This window comes from Loxodonta africana, chromosome 13, assembly GCF_030014295.1.
Source record: "Loxodonta africana isolate mLoxAfr1 chromosome 13, mLoxAfr1.hap2, whole genome shotgun sequence".
NCBI classification, from domain to species: Eukaryota; Metazoa; Chordata; class Mammalia; order Proboscidea; family Elephantidae; genus Loxodonta; species Loxodonta africana.
This window is the reverse complement of record NC_087354.1, coordinates 52,306,545-52,333,994: the sequence shown is the minus strand read 5'-3', so window position 1 is coordinate 52,333,994 and position 27,450 is coordinate 52,306,545. Positions and strand designations below refer to the sequence as shown.

At 40.5% G+C, this 27,450-nt stretch overlaps 1 protein-coding gene and 1 long non-coding RNA gene across 3 annotated transcripts in view; one reads left to right on the top strand and one right to left on the bottom strand.

The window, feature by feature from the left end:
- The window catches only part of USP3 (ubiquitin specific peptidase 3), an 87,901-nt gene that overhangs the window by 615 nt on the left and 59,836 nt on the right, over positions 1-27,450 (top strand). For both annotated transcript variants that reach the window (XM_064267433.1, XM_003418345.3), the window contains exon 2: positions 26,508-26,568. In XM_064267433.1, coding sequence (XP_064123503.1) covers positions 26,508-26,568 — 61 coding nt within the window. The remainder of the gene's footprint in view (positions 1-26,507; positions 26,569-27,450) is intronic.
- LOC135227273 (uncharacterized) lies at positions 18,781-23,557 on the bottom strand. The gene is made up of 2 exons (XR_010317427.1): positions 21,389-23,557; positions 18,781-21,011 (listed from the first exon to the last, which is right to left on the bottom strand). It is a non-coding gene; the product is annotated as an uncharacterized LOC135227273 (long non-coding RNA).

Here is a 27,450-nt window from a genome sequence, read left to right as displayed (position 1 = left end):
GCGCGGGGCGCCCGGGCCCGTCTCCGCCGCCGGCCGCGCTTCCTCTCCTCCTCCGCGGGCTCGGGCGCTCCCAGCGCGGGCGGCCGGGCTTTCGTCAGCCGGCGAGGGCGAAGGTTGCGGACAGGCTCGGAGGCTGCGCCCGCAGCTGCTGTGGACGAGCGGCGGGAGTCGGGCTTTGCGATCTTCGGGGCCGTCTGGGATGGTTGCAGGAGCCCCGCGCTGCCGTGCCCCGGACACTGGCTGGGTTTGTGTAAAGCTTCTGCTCGCCCAGCTCGGGCTTTTTAACTCCTCCTGCCGGTCCCTTTGGAAGCCCCGGTGCCCGCTCATTGTCTGCTCCGGCGACTTCTTAGGATCGCGCCGGCCACACGGCTTTGATTACTTCCTGGTCGGGCCCTGGTGCAGCAGCGAGAGTCTTTGTTTATTAGCTCACAGATGGTCAGTGGTAGATGGAGTTATAGCGTAAAATTTGCCGTGTGCGTTTCAAAAGTCTTAAGTTCATTGGGAGAAATCGACGAAAGCAGCCCTGATGCCATTTAGGTGTGTGACGTTTCTCCTAGTGGGCCGGAGCCGGGAAGGTAGTTTTGGAGAACGCCATACCACTTTGACAGGTGGTTATGTCCTTGGAGAAAAACAGCGGCGCAAAGAAAAAGGTGCCCTGGGATAAGGAACATCAGTAACTGCAATTTCCTGGAGCTCACAGAGGTTTGGTGAGCTCACAGAGGTTTGGTGCTCGTGCCGGCCTTTGTAAAGTCGGATCGCTTTTTCTGCACGAAGCCTTTCAAGAGCAAACAGTTAATTGGTTTTTCAGTGCCGTATTGCAATTCTTTGCGAGGGTGCAGACATTTGCAGATATTAGTTCTGACCTATAAATGTACCCTCAACAGTGAAGGGTTGAGGATGGAACGAGGAAGAAGGTGTATAAAATTGCTTTACAAATTGGTGACGCATTAACGGTAGCTGGAGCTGTAACTTTTCATTTGCTTTTCCCAAAAAAAGATTTTGAGGTAAAGAGGAATGACCGAAGTAAACACTAGGAAAGGCATCCCTTGTGAGGAGTAATAAAATCGCGCTTGCTGATCCCGCCGTAAATCACATATAGGAAAAAAATGGACAGTTACCACACTCCTGGCTTTTCCTATGTAAAATCACATCAAACTTAAAAATGGCTTCACTGGGCACATGCATCTAAAAAAGGAAAAGAGTTATGCAAGTGGCCCATATCCTGTTGTGAGTCAGCCTTGCCTCCACGAGTCAGGGAGTCCACTTGACTGTGGAAAAGAGATGCAGAAGATTGAGCATCCTTGAGGGACTTAATAAGTTAAAGTGGAGCATAACTGAGAGACTTGTGCAGATAACATGAACAAAGGAGTGTGTTTAGCCCTAAAGGAGGGGTAATTTTTATCCAGGAGCTAGGATGGCCTGTTTTGTATCTTGCCACAAACTTTGCCTCTGACGTAGGTTAGCAGGGGTGGTTCTAGCCACTTGCTTGGATTTGTGGAACCAATACATCTAGTTTCTCAACTTTGTGAGGGTTATTTCTTCTGTCCACACTGTGTGAATTGGACCCATTTCACGTGGGCCTCCCATTTTAACATATTGGCATGTATTTGTTGGTATAATCTAGTGTCATTGTATTGAGCTTGATCTTTTTCTTGCCTGCCTGTTGTTTCAGTGATTAAATGATTAGTAAATCCGTGAGTCCTAATCTACCTCATCACCTTGGAGTGTTGTATGTTCTGGTATTTGTTCTCCAACACTCTTGGATTTCTTCTTTTTTTTGATAGGGGACTAAAAAGGCCGCTAATGTTTTGAATAATGCTGTGACTGGGTATTGAGTCTGGTTACGTTCTTATTAAGGTGTGTGGGGGTGGGCGGGATCCCTATTTTGGCATCAGGATGATAAAAGTAATGCCTTTACCTTGTTTTCTCTGGGAGCTTACAGTTACAACAGCATGAGGCAGCCTTAAGGTAGCCAAGCAAATGGCAAAAGACCAGCATCCTAGGGTGTATGGCAGTACATCCTTGGACAGGTAGCTCAGAGTATATATTTCATTATGTCATCTGTAAATAAATAAATAATACCTTACATTTACTTCACAGGTTGCTGTTAGGATGAACCAGGTAATTTTTTTTTTTTTTAATTTTTTATTGTGCTTTAAGTGAAAGTTTACAAATCAAGTCAGTCTCTCACATAAAAACTTATATACACCTTGCTATATGATGAACCAGATAACTTTTCTGAAAACTTGGAGAAAATCTTATACACTATTCAAGTAATAAAAAAATATAGGTGGTGTTATATAGGTCAGAACACCTTTGTAAAGAAGACTCTAAATGTATAAATATCTAAAGCCCCTTCAGTGGGGCCTGCGGCAAGCTCAGTTTTGCTGAATTCTGCTTTACGGGGAGATATTACTCAATGAGATTAGGGGGTGTCAGAAGTTAATTATACTTCAGAATAAACCTGAGTCTCTCATCTGTGGAAGGTACTGCCTTATGTAATTGTGTACTACAGGGGCTTCAGACTTTTTGTTCTCAGGACCCGTTATACTCCTAAACATAATTATGGAGAACCCAGAGAGTCTTTGGTTGTGTGGCTTATATCTATTGATATTTATTTACCATACTAGGAATTAAAACTGAGAAATTAAAAAAAATGTGTAATAATTCATTTACAAATAACAATTGTAAATTCTGTTAACATAAATAACAATTTATGTAAAAGTACTGTGTTTTCCAAAACAAAAAAAATTTAATGAGAAACCAAAAACCAAACCCACTGCTGTTGAGTCAGTTCCGACTCACGGCGACCCCACAGGGTTTCTGAGGCTGTAAATCTCTCCGGGGGCAAACTGCCACATCTGTCTCCCACAGGGCGGCGGGTGGTTTCGAATCACTGACCTTTCAGTTAGCAGTTGTTTTAGCCACTGCACCACTGAGACTCAGTGAGAAGAGTGGTATTATTTTACATTTTTGCAACTCTTTCTGTTATGTGGCTTGATAGAAGTCAGCTGTATTCCCCTATCTGCCAGCCCTTTCAGTCAGTTGAGATCTCATAGCCTCTGGAAAACCCCACACATCCTTGTGAGAGAAGGAGCGTGGGCAATAAAAGTAACATCTTAGTATTATTTATGAAAACAGTTTTGACCTCACGGATACCCCAGGAGGGTCTTAGACACACTTTGAGAAGCCATTGGTATTAAGTACAAACCTGTTCTTATCAAAATAGCTTTAAAATTTTAGAGAAATCTTTCTGGTTGTAAGGCTAGCAGTGTTTATGGGGTCTCCATGAGGCAGGGGCTGACTCAGCTATGACAGCAGCTAACGAGAGACTGGCAGAGTTTTTGAAATGTGTTTGCTGGGAAACAGATCATGGGATCCACTAGTCCCTTGCTTTCAAAAAAGTTACAGTCTAGTTGGTGAGCTACAGGAAGCTAGTTGGTTACAAGATAAATCCATGTTATGGTTTAAGGTAAATGTTGAAAATAGCAATCTCCTTATAAGGTAAAAGATGATTTATGTTTAATCTTTGCTAAAGGCATTCTAGTTTTAAATGAAAAAGTTTTAAATAAAAACTAGGAAATTCTCTCAAGCCTTTTCTTATGTGTACATACCAGATGTTATTTTCAGAAACAGGAGACTTGGGTATACCTTATTTTTGTGGGCAAAAGAGTTGAACCAGTAGCAAAATACAGAGAACACAAATTGTTGAAGAAGATACCCTGAACACACCTTAAAAAAAAAAAAAAATTATTGTGTTTTTGGTAAAAATTTACATAGCAAATTAGCTTCTTGTTTAACAATTTCTATACATATTATTCAGTGACATTGGCTACACTTTTCACAGTATGTCGGCGTTCTCATCCCATTTCCATTCTGGTTGTTCTGTTTCCATTAATCTAGCTTCCTTGTCCCCATTACCTTCTCACCTTTGGTCTAGGGTAAATGCTGACATTAGGTTTCATTTAGATTGTTTAGAGAAGCACCGTACTCACAGGTGGTATTATTTATTTTATGAGCCACGCTGTCTTTTGATTTACAGGTGACTACGAGTTCCAAGCTTAAAGGGTATCCCAGGGCAATAGTCTAAGGGGGTAAACACAAATGTTTTTAATAACTAAGGAAAGCCAAAGACCCAATGCTATTACGCCAAGCTTTTGAATTTCAGAGGTTTGGGTTATTTATTTAATCAGTTAAGTTGGAGACATTTTAATAGCATAGGCATGAGAATTTTTCCTGTTAATTCTCCAAAGAGTTGAGGGTGTCTTTTTCCAATCCACACTAGCCCTCATGTTACTCTACCCAGGAAGGTAGATGTGGGTGAGGTAAATGTTCTGCAGTTTTGAGTGGATGTTGGAGAGAAACCCTTTTATAAAAGATTTGTTCAGTGGGATGAGGTGCTGATTACTGGTCCTTTGTCAGTGGTAATAAATTTGTGATGGACTGATCAGCTTGTGATAGAGGTGAGAAATCACCTTGATGGAATCATGGGATGTTTTGTATTGTGTTTCTCTCACAGCCTACACCTAGAGAAGAGTCTTGTTTGCTCAGGAGACTGAATTTTCTAGAAAGAATCAGGGATTTGTTCGTTGTTAGATCAAATGCATTTACTCCTTTTTAGTACCGCTCGATGGAGTATTTATTAAGCACTTAATAGGGCACTCAGTAAATATTTGCTTAATGATTGAAGGAACTTTCTTCCATGTAGATCATGGCTGGGATGGTTATTAACTTTCTGTTGGAAATAAATGCATAGTAAGGGAGCTTCACCCAAAATGTCTGCACCAGTCCTTACTCCCAGCGTTTTAGTTGGTAAACTTTGGCTGGATTGTGAGCAAATGATCATCTATAGAGTGGTATTCTTTTGATGTTCTGTGTTATAGATAGGTAGGTGGACATTTTATCACCAAATTGAATGAGGCAGTTAAAATCAGTGGGCAGATGATAAACTTTTCATATTCTGAATATTAGTATTTGAATTTTATATAGCTTTTTGAAGAAATTAAGCTTTTTTTTTTATTTTTGTAAAGTATCTAAGCTTAAGTCTTTCTGGCAGTATTTCTGCCTCCCAGCCCCCAAACTTAAAGCTGCCTCAGTTTCTTTCTTTCCAGAGTCTGTAAATAATTGGTTGTGCATATGAAGGACCCAGAATTTAGTATGTGCTCCATGTGAGTGTTTGAAGAGGCTGAAATCTAGCATTTGTTGTTTTGAAGAAGTTTTGACACATGGCTCAGAAATTATTTTCCAAATAGTATACTTAGTAATATGCAAAGGACACCACCCTTCATGGCCGAAGCAGCAGAAGGGATGGCGGTTGTGGGGAAGAGGTCAGACTCTTTGGTTCGCTGAGTTATGTTGAGTTGTCCTCAAAATAATTCCTTCTCTTCAGTCTTGGCTTTTAGAACGTTCACCTCAGGTTTCGGGATATCCTACCTCTTCCTTGTTGAAATTTATGCGATTTCATTCTCAGCTGGAATGCCATAGATTAATTTCGGATCCTTCAAACTAGGTTTAGAAGTACTGGTGTTTTTATAGTGTTTGTAGCTCAGTGAGCATACCCGTGAGTAATTTAGTTTGTAGCTCAGTAAGTCGTTTAAATTCCTGTTTTAAAATTGAATCGAATCCCTCTTCCGTTGGGGAGTAACTGACATGTGTGGGGAATAACTTACGTGTGTATCTCCCCTTTACCTGCTTTGTTTGTTTCTTTTTGAGCTTCCCCCCCCCTTTCTAGCCTGATTTATGCTTTTTTCCTTCCTTTTAAAAAAATTAGTCCTTTGATTAAGCTGCAGTTTACAACCTATGTATGTGCAGGTTTTCTGTTCAACAGTAGAATTAGTTGGTAGCTTATCAATGTTGAAGTGGAAAATAGATATTGTTTAATATATTTTGGTGTTTTATGTTTATTAATACCCTGTTTAGGTTCTCAGTGGGGGCTAGTTCTTTTTGAGGTATGTTTATGATGAAGCTTGTCTTGATTGACAGTTTAGAATGCTGAGAATAGCATTAACAACAGTCGCAGCTTGTGCGTCTCACCTAGAATGTCTTGTGCCACCCCCTTGCAAGGCGTTCTGAGATTTGTGTGTAATAGTCTGTTTTGAGAATGTAGATAAGAGTAGGTGTATTTCTGACTAAAAGGAAATTTACCTAAAAATTGCTCATTTCAATTGTATGCTGAACTCTTCTGTGGTTGTTGAATGAATTTTGGCTTAGACACTTGTAAATAAAGATCATCTTTTAACTGCTTTGAGTCTGCAGATGTTAGTATCTAGTAATTCCAGATGTTTTCTCATCTATTCGTGCTCCGAGTAGTAGGAGTGCTGAGAACAACATAGAGTAACTTCAGAGTAGTTTGCTAGCATTTAATCCTGACAAATTTAATTAACTACTCTTCCATGTAGTTCTTCCTGTTTTACAGATTGTGAAACGGAGGCAAAGATTAAGAGAGTTGCTCAAGTTGCTGTTGGCATTAGAGATACCCCAGAGCTTAAACTCAAATACCATTCAATTTAAATACCATTCAAATCATACTTTTTAGGTTGCCTTTTTAAAAGCAGGATTTTTATTTTGTATTCTGGTAACTTAATACATGATCATTTCAATGATAAAAAAGTCAACATAATTGAAATAATTCTTTCGAAAAATTTTGACACGAAGTTTTAATTTTAAGCTCCACATTCTCAAGTGGTGCAAATGGTTAATGTGTTTGGTTGCCAACCGAAAGATTGGAGGTTTGTGTTTATCCGGAGGCACCTCACAAAAAGGCTTGGTGAGCTACTTCTGAAAAATGAGCCATTGAAAACCCTGTGGAGCACAGTTATACTCTAACACCCGTGGGGTTGTCTTGAGCTGACTCAGTGACATGTGGTTAGGTTTGTTTATTGATTACAGTATAGGCAAGTTGGAACAAGGAATTGGTAGTACAATTGGAAAACAACTATTTTCCAACATTTCAACACTTTGTGACGTCTTAACTTCCTTACATCTCAGATCTACGTTTTTTGAAGGTTGAAATTTACATCCAGCCATCCCTAGTTACCCATGATTTACATACAGGACCCTGCCGGATACGAAAATCCCAAGATGCCCAAGTCCCTTACGTAAAATGACGTAATATTTGCATGTAACCTGCGCACATCCTCCCGTATACTTAAAACCATCTCTAGATTACTTATAATACCTGATACAATGTAAGTGCTATGTAAACAGTTGTTATACTGTATTGTTAGGGCGTAATGGCAAGGAAGAAAGTCTTTTTTTTTTCCTGAATATTTTTGACTCGTTGTTTGAATCCAAGGATTTGGAACCCACGGATACAGAGGGCTGACCGTACTTTAGCACGTGCATTAAATCAGCCTCCTCAACGTAGTTAGGGATAAAATGTAGGTAGCTTTTTGGTGTTTTTGACCCGTGCTTCTCTTGTTGCAGTTGCCCCCCCCCCCTTTTCATTTTATTTCTGGCAGAGATTCTTCCTGCAGGTGGTTTACTGTGGGGTGGATGGGGAAGGGAGAGAATTCTTAAGGGAGGGCATTTTGATTTGGATCTTTGCTACATGCTTTGTTGCTGCCATGTAGTTACATTCTAAGATTTTTCAGTTGTATTTCCTGTAAAAGTTAATTATGGTCTTTAAACTGCAGAGCTTAAAACAGATTTTCCTGTCTCTTCAGATACCCTGAAAAGTATATATGTGGGCTGTTTACAGATGTCTAAAATCCAGATGAATTTAGGAAGGTTATTTCAGATTTTGAAAACTATTGTGGAGATTAAGAACAGTGGACGTTGAAAAATGAAGTTTGCCATTGTCTTAAGTGTTTGTGTTAGCCAAATGCTTCACAATTAATAAATGCTAGCGAATTAAAATTTACAAGACCCTTTTGAGGCAAGAATTGAGAATTTATTCTTAAAATGCACTAGATTGTATCTTTTAACAGATATCACTAACCAACTGGATTTTGTCTTCAGATTTTGTGATCTGCCTTAGGATGGCGTAGCTTTTTTCTACTCTGGAGTAGACATTCAGTCCCGATATCTTTGCTTTGTCTGTTCCAGCTGGGTTTAAGACAGCCTTGTAGAAATCTGCTTGTCTGTGTATTCGTGCCCCCCCGCCCCCCGCCTCCGAAGACTCTTAATTTTGTGAACTACTTTTACTCCATCTTAACCACCAGGAAGGGCAGGACGGCAGTTAACTGTCATATTCCTGCAGTTTTATTTTGAGTGATTACAAAACTTACTGTAAATGATTATAGAAGTTACTGTTTTAGCTTCTTTATATTCTTGTCTTTACTGTGCATTCTCAGTTGTTGGTTTTTTTTTTTTTTAAATAATAGATTACCATGCCTTTCTTTGTTTTGAACATTTGTTGTGCAATGTTGGGATGGTAATAATAGTTTCATCAGAGTTTTCGAAGATCATGCTGAAATTTGTAGGCAATATAAATTTCTGTGATTGACTGTTTCCCAGAATAAAAGTAACATGTTAGAAAAATGTTCTAATATGGTATTAAAACCAAACCAGTTGCCATTGCATCAGCTCTGACTCATGACGACTCCATGTGTGTCAGAGTAGAACTGGGCTCCACAGGGTTTTCAATAGCTGATTTTTCAGAAGTGGACCATCAGGCCTTCTCAGGCACCTTGGGGTGGACTTGAACCACCAGCCTCTCAGTTAGCTTAACTAACCAGTTGAGCCACTCAGAAGTGGCAGATATGACATTAGACATTTTAAAAAGCATTTTGAAAAAGAACTTCTGTATAACCTTGGGACTTGTGGGGCTGGCACTTATGTTTTGATTGACTGTGGTCCAATGAAATACTTACTGTGGCTCTTCTAGCCATAGTCTTTGTGACTCACATACAGCGTTTGAGTGGAACCATGCAAATAAGGTATATGGAGCCCTAATGAGGGATTGATCAATTTTGCCATCCTGCTAGGCTTAAAATGAGCCATCCCAGAGGCAAGCATGGAGGACCTCACCACCACCATCAAGGAAGAAGAGCCAGGAGTGGAGCACATCCTTTGGACCCAGGCTCCTTGCGCTGAGAAGCTCCTGGAACCAGGAGACCAAGAGAGAGAGCTGTGACACTGAGGACAGTGAGAAATGGCAGCAGAAAAACAGCAACAGGAGATGGCATGGTTGCCTTCCTGGTCCGTGGAGTGAGAAAGTTGAGCGCCTCCGGGCAGGAGTCTTATTGGCGGAGTAGGGTGCCTCTGGGCACTGGCTGGAGCTAGATTTGCCAGCCCCAGAGCTAGAGCTTGGTGCCTTCAGGCAGGAGGCTTCCTTGTGGAGTGGGATGCCCCTGGGCACTTATCGGCAGAGCTAAAGAGCTTTGTAATACTCCCACGAATAGGGCAGAGGCCAGGGACCAGAGAGAGACCTGCCCTCAGGCACAGCTGAGAAGAGGTTGTCCTGTTGGAAGAACTGTATTCTCAGCATGCCTCAACCTGAATTGTAACCTGTTCCTTCCCTAGTAAACCCCATAATGGTGGGTATGGTCTGTGAGTTCTGTGTGGCCATTACAATGGATTATCGAACCCAGCAGAGTTGTAGAAAGTGCCGTGGAAGGGACGGCTGGTGTCAGAATTGGTAAAAAGGTTGGACATAGGAGGTGCGTCTGAGCTCCACTTGTAGGAATCAGCCTTGGGCTGCTGATCTTGATTCTCCTTCCGTCTTGCGAAGTGAGAGGAGGTGAGACGCCACCCTTGTGCCATTTTTACATCGGCTGTAATTTTTTATTTTAGTTTCATACGGTAGAATACCCCTTAACTTAATTGAAACTCTCTTTTCCCGTTCAAATTATTTTGGATGTTAATAGCGAGATGCTTTAACACTGGAAAAATCACCCTTCGACAACTGAAGGGCTCAAGTTGCCCTTTATTTATATGAAGTTACTGCCAGAGCTGAACATTCACGCCATGGGAATTTAATGCATGGAGCTTAACTACGTCAGGTTCATTTTAGCCATTTTGAGTGTTGCGTTTGTATGTAGTCTTTAGCCTCATTTAAAAAATATATTTTCAGGCTTTTGTGGGGTTTTTCAAATTTGAAAATTGTGTTGTTGGTTATAAAAAAAGAAATAACTCTTGGCCTTTGTTAAATAGAACAACTTTTTTTTTTTTAATACATAGTTAATTTTAGGGTTTGCAGGTGCCTCTTTTCTGGAATGTTGGGTGTCTAGCCCTTTAAGGCGGGAGAAAGATGTGACAGTCTGCTTCCATAAAGATTTACAGCCTTGGAAACCCTATGGCACAGTCTTGCTCTGCCTTGTAGGGTCCTGCTTTGAGTTGGAAATGACTGGATAGTAACGGGTTGCAGCCCTTTAAGCAGAGTATAACTATATGCCCAGTTTATGTATTTTTTCTGTTTCTTCATAAATAAACCAGATTATAATTTTTTTTTATATAAGGATAGAGTTTCCCAGCACACCAGTAATTACTACAAATGTGATTTTTTTTTTGACCTCGTGCCTTAGTGTTAGCCTTTATTACATAATCACAAAAAACTAAGAAGAGAATCGTACAGTACGAATGTAAAACCTATTGTTCGCCGAATAAAGTCTTTGATATAATAGCTTCCTAAGCCTCTTAATTTTTTATTTATTTGGAGGATGGAGGGCTCCCATAAATAAATAGATCAGTCTGTGTTTTCTTATATTGCCTATTTACTGTTGTTCTGAAACAATAGTTGTGTGATGTTTACATTTATGACTTGATTGACTTTTTTTGAAGATGCCACTACTGTTTAACCATGTATGTGCTCACTCAGGTTCCTGGCAAGAGCATGGAATTGCATCAGATCTTGCTATGTAAATATATTAAATAGATGTCAGAATTTTTCTTAAGTGATTCGTGGTTTTTGTGTTCATTCTCCATTCTCTCTGATAAGTCTTATGATTTTTGCCATGAGATAATTAGCTTCATAGGAGAAGTTATTTTTGAAGCAGTATAAACTCTTGGTGATTTTTCTGTAGCTACTTGTGTCTGTTCTTCCAAAGGCAGAAATGGCCCATTCCGACTCCTTTAGTAATTTGCTTTGGCTTCAGTGGTGTTGCACCTTCCCCCACTCCCCTTTTTCCTCCTTTGGAAGGTAGAGGGCACAGTTCCAGTATTTAAATAAAGACTGGAGGGTAGATACAGCGTAAATTGCTTCATTAGGGGTGTTTCTCCAAAGTAAGTCTGAACAAGTCTGAGTTTATAATAGAAGGAATAATAACAAATTTGTTTAGTGCATTATAGTTTTGAGAATGTCATTTCACATACGTTGTTTCCATCTGATGTTGGAAAACTGATTTCAGAAATCCATTTAAAAATAAAATACTTGAGCCAGTGGGGGGACCAGCCTTCTGGATGGGAATTTGCCTCCATGTGGGAAGTCAGCAGGGCCAGCTGCCCTCTCTTTTCTGGCTCTGTAGGTATCTGGGTCTGTTAACATATAGATGACATGTTTTGACCAGCTTTGAAATTACTTTGGCTAGTAGAGGACACATACTATTAGCTCTGCAAATGGACTGGCAGTACAGAGGGGCCTCTAAGTGCCTGGCCTCCACTGATAAACTGCTATTGTAAGTTTTATACTGTGTGACAGATTTTAGATACACCCTTTTTTTATAACTAAAAAAAAAACGGTTTGGGCAGTTTCATGAATTGATATGACTGTTGAATCACTTTACCTTTTGAAGAGTAAGTCATGTTTTCAGAAAAGTGATACTTACACACAGCTAAGTAGTACCAAAGGGCTTAACCTGAAACAGCAGGCTCTTTTCCCGCAACCTCAACTCTCCTGGTCCAGGGACAACTGCTCTTAGCTTTATTTAGCTCTCTCTCATATTTATCTGCGTACTTCTAAGTAATACACTGCTCTTCCTTAATTTATTGAGTTTAGACGTTATCCGCTGGCATCTTGCTGTGGTAAATGAGAACACTGGTGCTTATTCCAGCCTTCTCCTCTGCCCTGCTCTCCCTTTCCCTATATAAGATCACCAATTTGGGTTAATATGGTGATTACTTTTTCTTTCTTGTTCAACATTTTATTTTTCCTTGAGTTAATAATTGCCTCTTTTTTTTTTTTTTTTACCTAATTGCTGTTTACCTCCTACACAGCTTCTTTGAGATGTACATATATATTTGTCAAATGTCTGTAAAATTTTCCAAGTGCTTAAACAGATTGATTTCTTAGTCCCACTTTTTTTCAGAAAACCTGCTTCTCAGAGTCCTCTGTCCTCTTGCTCCTGTTTCAACTGATTGCTCCCCGGGGCTACGAGACAGTTTTTATCCTGCGATTCTCTTCACTGGTCTCTCCTGTCTCCCGTTTCCTGGATTCCGTGTCTTTCTCTTTCTTGCTTATGCCATTCTTTTGCTGAAATATATCATCCCTTCTCATGGGAGGTAAAGGTTTGACCCCTTGCAGGTCAGATGTTTTTATTGTATGTACCTTGCTACTTGATTGCTTGGCTGAGTGTAGAGTATTAGGTAGAAATTCATTTCCCTTAGAAGTCTGAAGGCACTGCTTCCTGGCTTCCAGGGTTGCTGTTGAGGAGCCTGCTGTCTCCCTGATTACCGTTCCTTTTGTTTATATATTTTTTACTGGGATGCTTTTAGAATGTTCCTTTTATCCTTGCTGTTCGGAAATTTCAAAATGATGAGTCTTGGCATGGGTATTTTTTTCTTTTACTGTGATGGGTACTACTCAAGGGACCTTTCAATCTAAAGACTCACATCCTTAAGTTAAAAAAAGTTTTCTGTGTTGTAAATTTGACAGAACCCTTTACGTCCCCTAATTTGTTTGTTCTTTCTGGGACTCCTAAAATTGAGCGTTGAACCGCCTGGTGGAACATCTAATTTTCTTATCTTTTTATTTCTTTGCCTTTGGGTTCTCATTTCTGGGATATTTCCTTGATTTTCTTTTCTACTCCTTCTATTGAATTTTGTTTCATTTATCGTATTTTTAATTTTCAAGACCTTTTTCTCATTTTCAGACCATTCCTTTTTTTTAATACACCCTGTTGTTTTGCAGTATCTTCTCTTTATCGCTCCAGCTGTTTGGAGGTTTTTCCCCCTCGAAGATTGTCTGTGCCCCATGCATTGTTTCTGTTTCCTCGGGGTCCCTCTTTTTATAATTAATTCTTTTAGACATTTTCTTCAAGAGTCTGTTTTATCCTTGGCTGTCTGTTTACATAAGAGTGAGGCCCTAAAAAGCTCTGTAAGAGGGTGGAACTTATTTCCCAGTGGTCTTCACTGTGAGGTCAGGTGGCACACACTTTTCTCTTTGCAGGAAGATACCAGAAGTCTGTATGGAGCATTTTTTCTGGCACCCTTCAATTTTTCAGCCTTCCTCCTGTGGACAGACGTACACCTGGCAGCTGATGTGCTGACATCACGGTTCAGGACGCTCCATGATTCCGTGGTTTTCGGTACCGTCCTTACCCTTGCCCTCTGCTGTGCCGGGTGTCCCTGAGCCCAGAACCTCCTCCCCTCTCTTTTGCTGGCCATCAGGTTGTAGCTTCCTGTACACTGTCAAGGTTGTCACCTCCTCTAGCTTCATCCTGACTTCCCAAAACGAGTTGAAACCTTTTGTCTGTTTTGGTTGCCTCACATATTCTCGTTATCCTTATGAGCTTCTGTCTGTTTTATTCCTTTCTTATCATTTTAGTGAGGTTTTAGAAGGAAGAGGAGGTAAATGAGAAGTTCGTCTGTCATCTTTAATTTTGTGTCCATATTTAAATGAAATTTATCATTTTAAATCCAGTTTTTATGGCAGAACGCTTTGTCGTAATGCTAGTTCTTTCAGAAATGAATCTTACTAGTTATGATTTAGAGAGTTAAATCACGAAAATGGAAATGTTGCGTTAACCTGTCTGAAAGCCCATACTCAGATTTTACCTTCTCTGATGAACACAGCAAAATATTGTTGCTTTTATCGGAGTCAGCAGAGGGGAGGCAAGCCAAGGGGGTTGACTCTGCTAGGAAAGCCAAATCACAAGCCAGGCGTTGGCTTTGGAAATGAATGCCTGTGAAAGAAACATAGTTAGAAGGTCATCTGCACCATTGCTGTTAAGATCTGGGAACACTTTTACTGGACTGGTTCATCAGCCATCAGTAAAGGAAGCTAGTGTCAGGTTTGTAGGACTCTTTGCACATTGGTAATTTAATCCTTTTCTTTGTGTTTTTGTTAAAAAATAATCATGTTCTTAGTTGAAAGTAAAGAATAAGATATTTATATTGTGGTAAAACATATATAACAAAAAGTTTACAGTTTTAACCGTTTTAAATGTACAGTTCAGTGACATTAATTACATTCACTGTGTTGTGCTACCATCATCACTAGACTTTCCCCTAATGGTGTAGCATCCATTGGAGGGTTTTGATTATGTCAGTCATGACCAGGATGGTTGTAAAACGGCGACTTTGTAACTCTCATTCTTTCTACCTATATTAATTGGTTTTCTAATGTAAGAAAGCTTTTCTTATCCCCTATTTTTAAAATTCATTTATTTATATTAGTATGGACTCATAGATTTTTATTTTATTCCGTGATACTTTGTTATTATCATTATTTATTTTGATGTTCAAATTATCTCAGATTTGGCCAGTGGGAATCCCCCAGAGTTGTGATTTTGACATGTCTGCGTAATTCTTTGAGCTCTTTCTCATTTTCAGGCATACTAAGATGTTTGTCTTGCCTCAGCCTTGGAAATGGCCGTTTTTTGAAGTAGACCTCATTCCTATTGTTTGGGAATAATACGTATAAACTGTGATCTCTCAGCAGACAAGAGCTAATACATATTAATATACAGATACACACAGATCTGTGTGTGTGTGGTTTTGAACCATGAGTTCTATTGATACCTCCAGTTCCAATTTAAAACCACAGGTCTGCTTTTCATCCCTTCCATGTTTGTAATGCCCTTTTCCATCAGTGACAACCTGGTTCCCATACTAATTTGCTTATTTCTGTAGTCAAAGAAAGTAGTTCCAGAGTTGCTAACCCATAAAGCCGAACCAAACCAGTTGCCATCAGGTCAGTTCCAACTCATAGCCATCCCACTTGTGTCAGAGCAGAATTGCATTCCATAGGGTTTTCAGTGATTGATTTTCAGAAATAGATTGCCAATCCTTTCTTTTGAGGTGCCTCTGGGTGGACTCGAACCCCCAGCCTTTCAGTTAGCAGCTCAGCTTGTTAACCGTTTGTACTATGCAGGGTCTCCCACTCATCCGTATCACTGCAAACAAACCAACCAACTTTGTAAGTAGAGAGCAGTATTTGTCTACAGTTCTTTTTGTCTGTATACTGACATTATATAGAATATTATGTTCAAAAATTATTTGGGTTATCCCCCCCATGTACTTATATTATGTACTTGACATACAGTTGGGTTCATTTGTTTGTGTTTGATTTCCACTTTAGATTTTTTTTCACCTCATCTTTGTTGATTTTAAGTTTCTGAGTATATAAAACATTAACATAGTTCCAAAAAATCAAAACCACATAAAAAGGTGTACTGAGAAATGTCACTTCCCCGGCCCTTCCGCTCATGCCCACCCAGCCCTGTAGATAACCAATCTCATTAATTTCTGACATATCCTTACTGTGTTTCTTTTTTGTAAAAATACACAGATACATGAATCTTTTATTTCTGTCTTTCTTTAACAAAAAGTAGCAAACTGTGTGTATTCTTTTGGACTTTGCTCGCTATTTCGCTTATTTATTTATTAACAGCTTCATAGTACTCCTCTCATGGATGCGCGGTGAATTCACCCAGTCTCCTATGTGTGGGCGTTCGGTTGTTTCCAGTATTTAGCAATTACAAATAATGCTGCAGTGAATATCCTTGTGCAAATATATTTTCGTACTATTTGAGCATCTTCAGGGAAGAATAAAAGTTTTAGCTGTTTTACTATTTGAGCAGTAATGTGTAAGCTATTTTAAAACTTGAAGCTGTTGGCCTGCTTGCTTCTATCTTCCTGTCTCCTGTGGTCTTACAAATGTATTCAAGGCTGTTGAAGTGAAATACTTTATTGTAATTATTTTTTTGCCTGGAAAATCTTGAAATCAGAGAGCTAGAAGTGGCCTTGAGAACATTTTTAGTTAAGTAGTAGCTAATCATATGTTCTGGGCCTGAATCCATTTTAAGTAGTTTACTATTCTTTCTATGTACTCTTTAATGCTGCTTTACCGCCTAAGTGCTCAGACCCAGCTGTTTCTGGTGCTTCTCTCTTTCTTTTAATTTAGTTCACATTAGGTTCTTTCATGTAGTACTGTTGGCTGGCTGCTCCCTGGGGTTATAGAATGGCAGTAGGACAAGACAATTGGACATAGGTATGATAAAAACAGGGATTTGGGCATTCATTTTCTCTGATAGGTCCCAAAGTATTGTTGAGTACTATACACTGCAGCTCCTCAGAGGAACGGCATCTTGGAGTCTCTGATAACCCTGCTGGCTGTCTCAGGTGATTGATGACTTCTAATCTTTGTCCCAATAAGTAGGCATGAGGGTAGAAGGGAAATCTGCTGCATTGCTAAATAACCATGGGGAAGACTGGCTAGCATAGCTTGTCATCACAGGGGCCGCAAATGGATCACATGTGTGTTGAGATAATGATCCTCTCAGCCCAGGGGTGACTGGAGCTCCAATCAGACCACCTCTGACCCTGAGCAGCCTCTTCTGTTTATGTTACCATTTATTCTGCACGCCGTGACATGGGAAAGGTTGGGAAGGTAGGCAGTGTTTTGTTCTGTTGTACGTAGGGTTGCTATGAGTCAGAACCAACTCGATGGCACCGAGAACAGCAACAACATGGGAGTGACTGCACATCTGGATTTGAGTTAAGATAATGTTGGTAAGATGTAGAAAGAGCCAGTTCAGAGGACAATGGCAGCTCAGCTGAGGGTCATCTGCCATGCCTTTTCTCCCTCACCACCTCTGATGTAGTGGGGATAGTCTAGGCTTTGGATAGTTTTGATTCCTGTTGGGGTAGAAGAACCTCGAGAAGGTTCTCATCCTTAAGTTTACAAGAAAATGGTGTCAGTTAGTCCAGTGAGTTATTTGGCAGGGGTAACTGTTGCCGTCAAGTCGATTCTGACTCATAGCAACCATATAGGACAGATTAGAACTGCTCCATAGTGTTGCCAAGGACTGGCTAGTGGATTCGACCTGCCGATCTTGGCAGAGGTGGGTGATGTTATACCACTGACTACGCCTCCCTCTGCAGGTGGTGTTGTGGTTATCTATTGCTGTGTAACAAACTGTCCTGCATCTTGGTGGCTTCAAACAACCATTTTTGTTTTGTGGGTCATGAACAGGAAGAACTTCGCTGGGGTAGCATCAGCTGGAGTACCTGGCCTGGAGCATCCTCTTTAAAGATGGCTTCTTAACACACGTCTGGTATCTCTGTGCTCCTGGTGTTACACTTTCTCTCTGTTCACATGGTGTCACATTCTCCAAGGTCTCTCCCTATGGTTTGGGCTTCTCATAGTATGTTGGTCTCAGGGTAGTGAGACTTTTTTGCATGGTGGCTGGCTTCCCCCAGAACAACCATTCCAAGCAGTAAATAGCAAGGAGAAGCTGTCAGTTTCTTAAGGCCTGAGTCTGCAAGTTGGCACAATGTCACTTCTGCTGTATTCAGTTGATTAGGGCATTTGCAGAGCCTGCCCAGGTTCAATGAATGAGGACATAGTCCTTGACTCCCAACAGGAGGGATTGTCAAAGAATTTCTGGCCATCTTTAGTCTACCATAGAGCCATTAAGCAGAAAGGGAAAAATGAAAACGGTTATAAGAAATGCTGAACTGTGACTTTACCAGCAAATAGTTTACTTACTGAATGATTTAGGAGAGAATAATTGATTGCCAGACTGGAATAAGGGATAGAGGCAAGAGAGAGCTGCCAGAAGGAGGAAGGTGGAAAAGATTCTCATGGAGGAAAGAGGAAAAGCAGCCGAGATAAGTTTTGCTTCATAATTGCCTTCTCTGCCTTGGCCCTGAACTCTTGGTTCTTGTGATCTTGGCTATTGGTCTCAACTAGCCACTTCTGATCGCTTTGGATTTATGGATTTGGTGCTCACGCTCGGTCTGTTCTCCTCATATTTGGACCTCTGCTTAGTCTCCCAAGGTCTGCCTAGGCTTACTCTTTTGGCCCTGGGTACCTCTGTTGCTTTTTACAAGTAATCTCCTGTTGGCCTGTCCCCTGGGAATCCAATACCTGCTCCCAGAATGAGCAGCATTGGGGAGGAGGGAGGGGTGTGTACCAGACAGTGATTTGGGCTGTGTTCTTGCTCCGTTAATACCTTGGCAATTGCTTAGAATAGCTTGATTTCTTCTTTTCTGGACTACGTTATGGCCCAGTTCCTGCTCTTTTTGTGACTTTACCAACTCCTTTCCCACAGAGGAAGACAGAAAAGATAGACTTCAGAACTTTCAGCCAGAATAGGTTTGCGAGCATGTGGTTCACAGGGCATTTATGATACAAAGATGATATGCCTTGTTCTTAAACATCTACAGATACATCACTGAGGGTAAATTGAGTTACTCCTGGAATATATTTCCACTTACATGTACTGTAAAATCTATAGATTTTTTTAGGATGATACTTGCCCTATCCAATTTTAAGAGGACAACACTTTCACTATTGATAATTTATGAAAAGTTGGTTTTTTTTTTAATAACAGCTTCGAAAACTTCAAAGTTTTCATTGATCATATTTTTACAAACCCGTAGAGTTGTAATCTTGGATTTTGGTTTAATTTACCACTCATGATAATGTAGAATAAATTTGTGTAATTAGTGTAACTCTATTTTTTTTATACCAATATCCTCAAATTTAATACATTTTAAAATTAATTTTTAATATAAAAATAGTAATGGTTTTTGAAAAAACTCAAACAGTATAATTGAAAGTGAAAATAGGTCCACGTAGCTCCAATCCCCAATCCCATTCTTTTTATATAATTGGTAACGGTTATTGTATAACCTCCCAGACTTTTAAACATTTACATGCAGGTATATACACAGACAAGAGTCCCTGGTGATGCAGTGATTAAGTGCTCGGCTGCTAACTGAGAGGTCTGTGGTTTGAACCCAGCAGCTGCTCTGCGGAAGAAAGATGTGGCAGTCTGCTTCTGTAAAGATTTACAGCCTTGGAAACCCAGTGGGGGCAGTTGTACTCTGCCCTATAGGGTCGCTGTGAGTTGAAATCAACTCAACCAGTGGGGTAAATACACAGACACAAAAGTGGCATTCTTTTTTTTTTTTTTTAATTTTAATTGTGCTTTAAGTGAAAGTTTGCAAATCAAGTCAGTCTCTCACACAACCTTGCTACATACTCCCAATTACTCTCCCCCTGATGAGACAGCCTGCTCTCTCCCTCCACTCTCTCTTTTCGTGTCTGTTTCGCCAGCTTCTAACCCCCTCTACCCTCTCATCTACTCTCTAGGCAGGAGATGCCAACATAGTCTCAAGTGTCCACCTGAACCAAGACACTCACTCCTCACCAGCATCCCTCTCCAACCCATTGTCCAGTCCAATCCATGTCTGAAGAGTTGGCTTCGGGAATGGTTCCTGTCCTGGTCAGCAGAAGGTGGAGGGCCATGACCACTGGGGTCCTTCCAGTCTCAGTCAGACCATGAAGTCTGGTCTTTTTATGAGAATTTGGGGTCTGCATCCTACTGCTCTCCTGCTGCCTCAGGGGTTCTCTGTTGTGTTCCCTGTCAGGGCAGTTATTAGTTGTAGCTGGGCACCATCTAGTTCTTCCGGTCTCAGGCTGATGTAGTCTCTGGTTCATGTGGCCCTTTCTGTCTCTTGGGCTCATAATTCCCTTGTGTCCTTGGTGTTCTTCATTTTCCTTTGATCCAGGTGGGTTGAAACCAATTGATGCATCTTAGATGGCTGCTTGCTAGCATCTAAGACCCCAGACAAAAAGTGGCATTCTTCTGGACTGTTTGGCAACAGTCTGTGCCTTTAAACATTGTCTGAGTTTGAGTTCCAGCTCTGCCACTTACTAACTTATGTAACTTCTCTGTGCCTGTCTCCTCATCTAGAAAATGAGCCAAATAATGTGGATTTCACTGGATCGTCATGAGGATGGAGTGAAGTGATTTTCATAGAGTGGCTACAGTAGTGTCTGGCACGTAGTATGTACTGTATACATACTAAGTAAATAAAAATGAACTTGCTTAAAAAAAAAACACATGGGTGTTTCCTTATTGGTTGCTAATATTTTTAATGTTGCACTTTGAAAATTGAGTGTGTGTGTGTGCGCGTGTGTGTGTGTGGTGGGGGTGTGTCTCGAGTTTCACTGTCATAGCAGCATGCTTGTCCAGAATGGTTTTGAACAGTGATTCCACACCTCCGACCCCTGCTGTTACAGCAAGTTATTACTGATGGGCAATATGGTGGGACTGTGTCTGCCTTTCAGGCTGGCAGGAGGCAGGAAAAAAGCTGAAAACCGCTTATTTAGAAAATAATGCTACATTAGTGATCTTTTTGCTAAGCCTTGAAAAAAATTAGGTAGAAAATGGAATTGGAAGAATTTTGTCTATAGGGGAGGATGACATGACTGTTCCATCTAATTTTTGCCTGTCCTTGTCATGCTTTTTGTTTGAATCATTTTATAATTGAAGGATCACCACCTACTCTTCATCTTAGGTTAAAAAAGCAGACCCAGAATGGTAGTGAGATGCTCAGTTCTGTAGCTGGTACTGTAACAATAGAGCCAGGATGACAGTCTGGTCATCAGATCCTCACCTTTCTGAATTCTTGAGAAGATACAGGGCCTTCTCTCCCTGTTGAAGCAACTCCTGAATAATGGATGCGCTCTGAATAGCTTACCTGTTCAGGCCGTGTGCTTGAACTAGTGCTTGTAGGGACGGTGACTATGTTGTATCATAAAGCAGTAGTGTCTGATGTTTTGTTAAAAAAAGTAGAAGTCTAGAGTAATTGGTGATAGGCCTTGCATATCAAATGTACTATTCATCCTGGGTTCTATGTAGTGGACACCAGGAGGGTACCGAAGATCAGCGGTGGCCCTGCATATGTAGAAAGAACATTATATTCACTGTGGGTGCCATTTGTCTCTTAAACTCCTCCTTGTCTTATGAACACAACCTGAAAACATTTGCGTGTAGATAGGCCCCTTCCAGCACAGACCCCCTAGTTCCCTGCCCTTCTTTATTTGCTGTGCTGAAGGAGCAGAGGATTTCCCTTACAGGAATAGCAGGGTCAGCCCACTCTGCTCTGTAGATCTCTTGGGTGCCTTCCCTCTGTCTCTGTGCACTTTCACTTCTCACGTCCTGGCTTCCAGAAGAGTTAAAGCATTTGGGGGCTTTAGGAAGAAGACACGAGTCTGAGGCATGTTTTAGGGATCCCCCCGCCCCCAACCCCTCTGTATATGTTATAACTCTACCTTCTGGAGAAAGGCCCAGCTCAGGAGAGGATCAAGATTCTTTATTCACTCCTGCTTGAATTCACAGCTTAAAGAGCTTGAGGCTGAGGTGAACACAGGGCCACAGGGAGGCTCTGAGGTCATGGCTGAAGGAGAAGGGCAAGAGAAGGAGCCTAGTTAGTGCCAGCTTCCCGTCTGAGATGCCCAGGGGCTGAGAGGAGACAGGCTGGGGTCAGATTGGAAGAACCCAGGCAAATGGGGAGATTTGCTAGAGGCGAGAGTATCTTGGTTTGAGGAAATTTTATCATCTGAGTGAAAAAAGAGGAAACTTACTCAGTTTATGAGACTCCGCATGACCCCCTGTGGCCAAGTGTAGGGTTAGTGTGAGAGTACGTGGCTTCCTTTTCCTTGACGTCACCTTGAAGTATAACTAGGTAATGAAGAGCCCTGGTAAGTTTCCATACTTATCTGTTTGAACTTTTGTGAGTTTCCATCCTCATCACCTGCTTTCTCTCAGTACCAGCTTTTAAGATTAAATAATGAAAACAAAAATCTCTGTAATGTTTTTATGTTTTGCTGAATAGATAAGACGGTATATTCATAGCTTTAAAAATATTTTAAATGTATTTAATATTTATAATACTTATAATATGTAAACAAATGTTTATGAACTAGTGTGGTTTTATTGTATATGTGTTATATTTCAGCTATGTAGTGGTTCATGTAGAGTCTTATAGAAGAGCCTGGAAATCTCTGATACTGTTGCCATGGGAAATAGTGTCATCTTACAGATGAACTTCTGGAACTCAGCTGTCTGTAAATTGAGGCTACATTTTATGATAAGATAGTTCTCCTGAAGGCGATTAAAATAAATGATTTTAAGATTATCTGTAGTATTTTTTTATTCATGCTATGACCAGTTCTACTACTTTTACCAATAACTGAGAGGTAGTTTAATGGTGTTGATGTTTTTCATTGTATTTTATAATTGTCCTGAGTTCATTAAGGGCTCTTAATTTGCATAAGGCATATATAAACAGAGTGAATATTCCCCAGAATATTGCAATAAATGATTTCTGGATTTCCCATCATACCTCATCTTCTGTAGCTTCCTAGCCTTTCCAGTGCTTGTCTGATGTGAACATACTAAGCTAAGCCTTCAGAGACCACTGTCGTTTAAACAGCCAAGACCAGGTGTCCTAGCAGAGACTAAGTCTTCACTTTCTCATTGTAAATGTTCATGATAGAAGAAATTGGATTTCTTGACTCAGAAAGTGAAGTCGATTTCAGATTTATTAAAATGTTTCTGACATTTGGGAAGTCAGTACTATATTTCCTTTTATTCTGTCTCTTCATCCCTGTCTTAAGTTGCATGTTTTTGTTAGTTGTCTCCAAGTTGACTCTGATTCCTGGCAGCCTTATGTACAACAGAACAAAACATTGTCCAGTCCTGCACCATCCTCATGATCATTGGTATGTTTGAGTCCATTGTGACTGTGTGTCAGTCCATCTCATTGAGGGTTTCCCTTGTTTTTGCTGACCCTCTGCTTTACCAGCCATGATGTTCTTTTCTAGTCAAGTTGTGTGAGGTATTTATTTATTCACTAATAAACTCTCCCCTCTTTCCTCCTTTTCTCTTTTTTCTCCTCCTCTTCTCACCCTCATTGTTAGTTGCTGTTGAGTCAGTTCCAACTCCTGGCAATCCATGTGTGCACAGTAGAACTGCTCCATAGGGTTTTCAAAATTGTGACCTTTTGGAAGCAGACCACCAGGCCTGTCTTCTTAGTGCCCTGGGGTGGGTTTGAACCAACAACCGTCCCGCTGGTGGAGTGCTTAACTGTTCACGCCACCCAGAGACTTCCTCCCTCTTCCTCAAAACCAAAACCAAACCCATTGCCATGGAGTCGATTCCGACTCATTGTGACCCTATAGGACAGAGTAGACCTGCCCCATAGGGTTTCCAAGGCTGTAATCTTCATGGAAACAGACTGCCACATCTTTCTCCCGTGGAGCGGCTGCTAAGTTTAAACTGCCAACCTGAATGCTTAACCACTGCACCACTGGGTGGCATAGTGGTTAAGAGCTGTGGCTGTGCTAACCAAAAGGTCGGCAGTTTGAATCTACTAGGTACTCCTTGGAAACCCTTTGGGGCATTTCTACTCTGGCATAGGGTTACTAGGAGTTGGAATCCACTCGAAAGCAATGGGTTTGGTTTTTGGTTTTTTGGGAATCAATAGTAAATAACAAGTCAAACAATGGTACTATAATTAACGTATTAAGGAAAGGTGGAGCCCTTGGCTTGAAGGGGACTTTACCACTTGAAGCTTTAATCTTCAGAAATATTAGTAGTTAAGGGCTCCTCTGCTAACCAAAAGGTCAGCAGTTGGAATCCACCAGCCACTCCTTGGAAACCCTAGAGTACGTTTCTACTCTGTCCTATAGGGGTGCTATGAGTCAGAATTGACTCCTTGGCAATGGGTTTGGTTTAGGGTTTTGTGCTGGCTAGACAGGTGAGATCCTTGGGCAGTATATCACTGGGCTGTGTTTTGTTCATGTCCAGGTTCCACTGCTTACTGGCTCTTTGACCTAAGGCCAGTTACTTAGTCTCGCTGTGCTTCACTTCCACATCTTAAAAGTGGCGATGATAATACTACCTTTGGGTTGTTCTGAGGATTAAGTAAGATAATATAAAGTACTTAGAAAAGTGCCAGGCACCTAGTGAAGGCATTTTAGCTATCTTGTCTGCTGCTCTGGGCCACCAGTTTTCAACTTTCGCTCTTTTTTTTTTTTTGTGCCGTTTGCTTTCCTCTTCTCAACATATATCTGGATCGTTATTCCAAGACAAAACATACAGATCTAGCTCATTTTTTAAAATTGAGGTTTAACAGACGCACTGAAGAGGACAGAATCTTAAGGTGCATGATAATGTGTCATGTTAAAAACCAGTCTCTTGTTTTTATTGATTCAGTTCCCTCAACAGACATTTGAGTGTGTGTTTGTCACTGGTCTAAGCACTGTCGTTCTAGCATGAATAAGTTGGTAAGTCTGCCATAGATGGATTCTCCTTCCAAGTCACAAACCTTTGTTGAATACCCTTCAGTGATACGACTGAGGTTGGTGGCATAATAAGCATATCGATACCATTTACTTTTAGGGAGATATTTCAGGGAACTTCACTTCTCCACCTCCTGAGATGTTGAATTTATCATGTGTATTTCTTTGATGGTTTGGGTTTTTCTTTTTTCCTTGCAAAGATAATTGATATGAGAGTAAGCAGAGCAAAGCAACTGTGTGAAAAGCTTACAAGTTCTCGTTTTTTTTCCCGTTCCCCTTCTGCCCTTTTCTCTGTAGATTTAGATCGAGTTTTACAACTCATCTTTGGTGAGAGCTCAGGGAGGGACAAAAACTCTGAAACAGTACCTGAGAATGAGGAAGGGGAAAGATTGTACAAAGTTTCAGAAAAATACTGATAGCAAGACCAAAGCTTCAAAACCGTTTAGAAGAATTGCCCACCAATTCTGCTTGTATAGGTGTACCAGTTAATTATACAAAACTTTTCTTCTCTCTGTCTCAGAAAGCTGTTTTGAAATTATTGTTGAAAATTAAGTTACGTCCATCTGTGTGAAGAAACTTAGGCAGGGCATTTCTACCTTGCCTTTGTTGTTGTTGTTAACATTAGTTTAACTGATTTGCTTAATCCCCTCTCATTAGAAAGGATTTACAGCGGCTTCCTCAAGACATTTCACAGAAATACTTTAATTGTTTAAATAGAAGTCATCTTGACCTTCTGCCATATAAATTCACTTCCATGTAAAGAGAACAGTCTCCAACAACATGCTAATGCTGTGGAAGGGAGAGAGACATCTTATTGATGAGTTATGTGTAATAGATTTAGTTCCAAATTCATGAATTTAACATATTTGAAAGCCTAGATACGTTAAATAAGTCTTATAAAAATTACTGTTCTTCATAATGGAAAACGTTTTTGAATTTACAGATTGTGTGGGCTTTTGTCAATGAGTCCTTTCCCTTTTTCTTTCTTTTTTTTTAGCAGTGAGAAGGGCCTGCTTGTGGTGCGTGATAAGGCAAGAGGGGTGTAGGTGGTCACCACGTCTTGGAGGAGCTTGGTATCCTATACTAAGAAAGTTGAACTGACTTTATACAAGTATTGAGAACCCACTGTGTGCCAGGCAGTGGGTTTATTATAATCCTAAGCGCTTGGTTGTGCTACGATGCCCCTCCGATGCCCCTGGGAAGCCGACTAGAGTTTCCCAAGGATCAGCTAGGAGTCACCTGGGAAGCTGCTTTTCTCAAGATCGTGCGTGTTCTTGGCCCTCCTGTCCCTGTCCCTACTTAGATATCTACCTGTAGAACATATGTGCTTTGAAAAAGCTTCCCAGATGATTTTTATATCCCTCCCCTTTTGAAAATCATTGTCATATAGACTTGAGTTTTTTAATCAAACAGGTAAATAGCAAGTGAAATTGTATTCAATATTTTAAAAAGTTTCGGTACCCCTTCTTGCCTCCCCACCCCCATAATACTTAAACTGATGTAATTATGTCCTGGTGCACCTTCAGCAAGAATTAGGTGCAACTGTCATATTTAAAATTATATTTTATGACACCAAGACATTAATTTGGGAAAACTGGGCTTCGTCTTCTTAAATGTATCCCTATCCTATTACACCTTTTATTAAATAAGCTCGGAGAGATGTCATTTATATTGGTATATGACCTGTATGGCAAAGACACACGAGTAAAAAAAAAGCTGGACTTTTATAAAATGTGTTGGGCAAATAGCCTATTGCTAACTCGTCGGAGACCGTGGTGAAAGGAAATAAGTAATAAAGGAGAAAAAATGTATATGTGTCTAACTTGTGGGTGAGCTGTTTGAGTTGAATCAGCAATTAAAAATGAGCAGCCGTTGTGGACGTGCGTTGAAATTCTTTTCAATATAGCTTTAATTAGACAGCTGTTTTTGTATAATTGTACTCACAAAGCAGGGATTTGTGATTTCAGGACACCTAAGCAACCGTGGTATTTATAGCTTAATCACAGGGTATGGTGTTGCAGATTAGGGGAGAAATTGGGAAATAATATGATACAATTGGTATATTGTGTATTTTTCTTTTTATTAGTGTGCCGATCCAACAAAAGCCCCTGGGTCTGTCTGACTTGTTCAAGTGTCCACTGTGGAAGGTAGGTGACGAACTTATTAATTCACTACCCTGCTTTGTTTTTTAATTCGCCTTTCAGCTTTATGCCAAAGCTTTGTTGATTTGAACTTGTTTAGAACAATCTCGTAATCATAGTGTATAATTCTCCACGGGCTTCCCTTTTCCAGTAGAGTCCCTTTGTTTAGTGACACAACTGGGAAGAATCTGGGGGGAAGATCCTTGTTTTTGATACTCAGAAGAATTCTTTTGATGATCAAGAGAATCTAGTAATATTTGACTGGAAAATGAAACAAGAACTCCGAAATCTTGAATTAAAAGCTTACCTCGTGGTAGTTTTTAAAGCTTTTATTAGGGGAAGATTTCAGCGTATACAAAAATAGAGAGTTAATATAATTAAACCCCGTGTTCTCATCACCCAGCTTCAACAGTTATCAACACATGACTAGTCTTGTTTCACCCATTACCCCCGATCCCTGCCTTTACTGATTTATTTTGAAATGAATCCCAGATATCATTCTTCTGAAAAAAACCAAAATATTTACAAAGGAATTCTCTTTGAAAATGATCTCATAGAGTTCATTATTAATTCCTGTCTAAAACCAAAAACCAAACCCACTGTAGCTGAGTCAATTCCGACTCATAGTGACCCTGTTGGACAGAGTAGAACTCCCCATACGGTTTCCAAGGCTGTCACCTATATGGAAGCAGATCGCTGCATCTTTCTCCTGTGGAGCAGCTAGTGGGTTTGAACCACTGACCTTTTGTTTAGGAGCTGAGTGCTTTAATCACTGTACCAGCGGGGCTCCTTAATGCCTGTCTAGCATGTGCCAAGTGTTTCATAGTTCCATTAAAACATTTTGCTTCCAATTGACGTAGCCCTCCTCTCCCCCAGTTCAAGCCTGAG